The sequence below is a fragment of the Medicago sativa genome, chromosome 3 (genome assembly GCF_051527215.1).
Source record: "Medicago sativa cultivar Bolivia chromosome 3, Bolivia_mono, whole genome shotgun sequence".
In the NCBI taxonomy this organism is placed as follows: domain Eukaryota; kingdom Viridiplantae; phylum Streptophyta; class Magnoliopsida; order Fabales; family Fabaceae; genus Medicago; species Medicago sativa.
In genome coordinates, this window is record NC_140751.1 from 2,652,280 (window position 1) to 2,657,617 (window position 5,338).

At 30.9% G+C, this 5,338-nt stretch overlaps 1 protein-coding gene across 1 annotated transcript; it reads right to left on the bottom strand.

The window, feature by feature from the left end:
* Positions 1–2,068: 2,068 nt before the first annotated feature.
* Positions 2,069–5,043, bottom strand: LOC146934895 (B3 domain-containing protein REM8-like). Its single transcript, XM_085750147.1, has 6 exons — positions 4,856–5,043; positions 4,027–4,416; positions 3,688–3,933; positions 3,225–3,299; positions 2,679–3,137; positions 2,069–2,589 (listed from the first exon to the last, which is right to left on the bottom strand). The coding sequence occupies exons 1-6, from the start codon at positions 4,958–4,960 to the stop codon at positions 2,305–2,307; spliced, it is 1,560 nt and encodes a 519-aa protein (XP_085606273.1). The 5' UTR covers positions 4,961–5,043; the 3' UTR covers positions 2,069–2,304.
* Positions 5,044–5,338: the final 295 nt, after the last annotated feature.

Genomic DNA, 5,338 nt, shown 5'->3' on the forward strand with positions numbered 1-5,338 from the left:
AGGACTATAAAAAACGAGGGAAGAGACGTAGAAGCAAGGAGAAAAGGGTAATAAAACAATATAGTTTTTTTTTGAATAAATAAAACAATATAGTTGATGAATGAATAAACAAAAATATAGTAAGATTTTCTCTTAATATAATTTATATTATTGTGTCTATGAGCTCATGTGTCATAATAAACAAAATTGAGAAATCTTTTATATTTTGAATTTTTTTAAAAAAAATAACAAATTAATGTATATGATTAATATATTTTTAATTTAAAAATTATTATAACAACATAAATTGAATTGAATTAAATTTGAAAAATTCATATAAACCTTCCAAAATCCTCCTCCAATATAATTTTTGAATTTCTCAAATGATGGTGCTTTTTTATTATGAAGAAAAATAAACACCCTAAAATCCTATCCTTTCAAAGTCTTCTACTTTTTCTAGTTACTCTTTCGTTTTATCCAAAAACCTCCATTCATTTCCCTTTCAAACTTAAAAACAAAGTTTAAGAGGTAAATTCTAGCCACTAAGACTATTAAACCAATATTTATTATTATTATTATTATAACGTGTCCACAAATATCCTTTCAAATTATACAATTTGAAATACATTAATCACAAATCGGAGGCTATATTGATTATTTGAATCTAATATGACTATAATAACAAAAACTTCCCCAAAATTTATAGATAACAGATATACTTTATTCAAACTTTAATTTTTAAATTTAAATGTTTAATTTGCATCTCACTCAAACATTAATTCTGAAATATATTTTTTTAAGGAATTCTGAAATATATTGTTATGCATGATTAATTCAGAGTCTGAGAAAACAATTGTGGTATTTTTTTCATCAAAAAACAATTGTAGTTGAAACATATAGTTAGACCTTCTGTTCATACTAGTTGTAATACGGGTTATAGGCTGGAATTCCATAATTGATAGGATGTATATAAATGTTATTGTAAATTATCAATGTTATGTTAATGGTTTCCCATGACCATGCATAATGTGTGTTACTAATAATCTAAATTTTAGTATATAAAAAAATTGTGGACTCTGAAAATTTAATTTGAATTTATAATAGATTCAATTGATTAAATAAATTAAATTAATTAAGTGATTAAATTTTTAAAGTTATTCAATAATTCTAAACAATGAAAGTGAAACATGTGAGAATCAAATAAAAATAGATCTTTTTTTATTCGAATTTTGTAATATTTCTCATAAAATCTCAAATCAAATGGATGAAGCATATGTTTGTTTGGTCCGGTTTAATGCTATTGACATTTAAAAAAAATTAAAACTAACCCTATAAAATGTAAAAAAAAAAAAATCACTGATTATAGAGATTTTATATTAAACAATGTCTCATTGATAATGGTTTGCCTTGGTTTGACTTTTTAAAATATTTTCTCATAAAATTCGAACAAATCCAAACTAAGATCTTACAAAGACCTAGATTTGAATTATTCATGTTGTTGATACGAGGACTTTGTTATTAAATAATATGTAAATTTTCCGAACCTTGAAACTTTCTCGGATCGTGGTGAACCCGTGGTACTCAACTCACTAGGTCTAACTCATTGCTCTTCAGCAGCCACTATTGAGTGTTGACACCCCTTTCAAACTCTTGTAATTAACACCATAACCTATCTTTAAGACTTCATGAGCATTGTTTAATATCCCCTTCAACATCACCTTTCATATTGCAAAAGAACAAATTTGCTTAAGTGAACCTTATCACTCAACTTAATAGACTGAATACTTCCCCAAAGCAATTACAACATTCACAAATTTACTTAAATCATAATTTAATTCAGTACTTAGATTTTCTCTTGGTTGGGTTCAAAACATTTAAATTAGAGGAATGCTAGCAACACTCTCTTTTGTGCACTCTCTCTAGCACTCACTCTTTTATTGGGTGAAATCAATGTATGTCCCACCACTTTATGTGGGTTCCATTTCCAAAGTGTTAGTCCTACAATGATTTGACCCAATAAAAGAGTGAGTGCTAGAGAGAGTGCTCAAAAGAGAGTGTTGCTAGCATTTCTCTTTAAATTATATCAAGATCCAAAAGAGCACAAAAGCATCCATAAATATAGCAATAAAAATAAACAGTCATTTAAGTTTGAAGACACTCCTAGTCCAACAATTCCTAAACCTGCTTATAGGATTCTAATCTTCTCTGCTGTTTCATGATCCAACAAGCAGAAAAACCCATTACAGCAGTCAAACACAGAATATTACCACATGTAGCAGGCAACATCATGATTCATTATTTATAGTAGGGAGGGTACATGATTTGTTAATCGCAATAGTCAACCACACGAAATATCGTGACTTTTAGCACAACTGGACTCTCCTGGATCAGCTCAAACACACAATAGTCACCATATGACAGAATGTTCTGCCTTATAAATTGAGAAAATCCCTGCGTTATTTGCATTGCTGATGACTCGGCTTTATGCGTTGATGATCTGGATTTATATGCTAATGCACAAAAAACTTCCCACTCATCTCCATTAGAATTTACGAGCTTTATAGGAACATTTAGCTTCAGATATTGTGGAGCAAATATATAAGGAACATACTGCACAATGGAGGAAAGATCAATTTCAATGGCAACATAAATAACTCAACACTTACTTTAAACCAAAAACTAGAAAGTGAAATTCTCACCGCATGTCTTCCCGTGGTGATTTTTGAACGAAAATGAGGGTTTTTCGGGTTGAATGCATTGGCAGCATCCTCTGCCCTTTTATAAGCATTTTTAGACGTGTGTTTGACCTTATTTCCTTGACTCTCACTTGTTTCAACCTTGGACCTTTTCCCAGGCCTAGAACACTCATTGTTTGTTTCTCCACTAGTACTTGGAGTTTTTGATGGATAGCAAATCTCAACAGAAGTTACATCAAATATAATAACACTAAAATTTGAATTCCCTTCGTATTTGAAAGACAGGAAACAACCGTATCTTAAAGAATAGTATTCTGCAAACTGTTGCCATTTGTTGCAAAAGTAAACATCCTCGCCACATTTCTTCAAGTCCATTTTCCAAATAAGACCATCCAGAACAGTAACTGTAACAACATTCTTGAGTTCATTCCCAAACATTATTATAAAGTCTTCTGGAATTCTCTGCATTTATCATCACTTGTTTAATTGATTATAAAATAACTCATCAGTTATACTACGAGAGGGAGAGAGAGAGAGAGAGAGTTTTACTATTTCTTTGTCATGAATGGGCGAGGGAAGTATGGCCTTCTTAAAATGTTTGGATTCCCTAACTTCCTTCTCCGCCTGCAATTCAATAAGTGATATGCGTTAACGCTTCACACATTCAGATCACCAATTCAAATTATAAACAATGAATAATGAACTCGTATGTGGTGTGACTTGTGAGTGGTCCGGTTCATGTTGCGAAAGAAAACACACTCTCGCACTTAGGGTATTTGAAATTAAAAAATTAGAAAGAATGAATACAAATTATTTTATTCACTGGCACTGCATGGCTTCTGTTACTAAATACACTTGGTCCATATTGCTCATTGATGGTAGCTAATAGTAACTAAAAAACCAAACTACCTATATAATATGAATTACAATACATCAGTTCAGATATTAGAAGGAAAAAGTGTTAAAATGAAAATAGAATCGATGAACAAACAAATGTGAAACAACTTTTTACCGTGCGAAACGTTGTAACTTGTAACACCACAACAGGCTTCCTCTTGATCAGCTTAAAGTAAAGAGTAACTCCATCTGATAACTTGTTTTCCCTAAGAAATCTACGGATTCCATTAGTTATTCGCATTGCTGGTTTTCCTGGTCTATCCAATACACCAGAAACTTCCCACTGCTTTCCTTGAGAATTTTGAAGCATGAACGGAACATTTGGCTTCAGATGCTCCTTAGCAAATTCACTAGGAACATACTACACAATGGAGGAGCAATCAATTTAAGCCGCATCATAAATGTAACTCAAATATTAACTACAAAACCAAATACTATAAAGTAAAATCCTCACTGCATAGTGGCTGGCTTTGGAACGAAAAGAAGTGTTTATTGGGTTGCTTCCACAAGTAATATCCTTTGATCTTTTGGAAGCAGAGCTCGGACAGTTTATGTTTGGTTCTCCATTAGTCCTCCTCCGAGTTTGGAATGGATAAGAAATCTCAACAGAAGTTGCATCATATATAACAACATTAAACTTTGAATTTCCTTCATACTTGAAATCTAAGTAACAACCATAATAAATGGAATAGTATTCTACAAACTGTTGCCAATTGTTGCAAAAGAAAACTTCACTGCCACATTTCTTTAGTTCAATATCCCAATCACAACCATCGGGAACAGTAATTGTAGCAACATTGTCGAGTTCATTCCCATATCTTGTTATAAACTCATCTGGAATTCCCTGCAGTGATAGGAACTCATCTATTACACTACAGGTCACTAAACTTCAAAGTTTATGATATTTCTACAATTAATTTAAGTAATTAATCTCATAAAGAGTTTCAGCTAAATTCAAAGTTGAAACTAAGATTAGAAGTTTTCAAACTCGAAATATAATTTATAGCCTAAAATATATTGTTGAATTCATTATTTTTACAACCTTAGAATGAAAATGAATGTCCAAAGAAGCAAAATAGTGACAAGCACATTTGATGATTAATAATAAAAAAATACATGATTATTGAGATGAATACATAATAAAAGTAGCAAGTAAGTTAGTGTATACAGAGAGGTGTAGTTAGTAAAGCTGATCATCATATCCTCAAAATTTCACAGTTAAACTAATAGTAACTGATAATATGAAAAGAGAGATAGAGATAGAAAATGAAACTGAAACATACTATCTCTTTTGTATGATCAGGAGGGGGAAGTATGTATTTCATAAAATGTTTTGAATCTTTCTCCGGCTCCGGCGACGGAACACATCTTCTCCGGCGAGTCTTCATTGTTTCTTTGTTTGTTGCAAATGTGATGTGATAATATAAGTGATATATATACCGAAAGAAATGTGTTGAAAGTTTAATAAGTATTCAGTTAGTTTAGCACTTTACATTGTAAATATACTCCCTCTGTTCCTTTTTAATTGTCACATTTTAACTTTTTACACAAACCAAGACACTAAATGTATTTCACTACTTTTGATACAATAACTTATGTTTTGCCTATAATATCCTTAATCATATTTCATATATTTCTCTCTCTCCAATAAATTACTAAGGGCATAATAGAAAAAACAACATTTAATGTTACATTGAACTTTGAAAGTGACAGTTAATTAGAAACAAAAAAATTCTGTAAAAGTGACAGTTATAAAGGAACGGAGG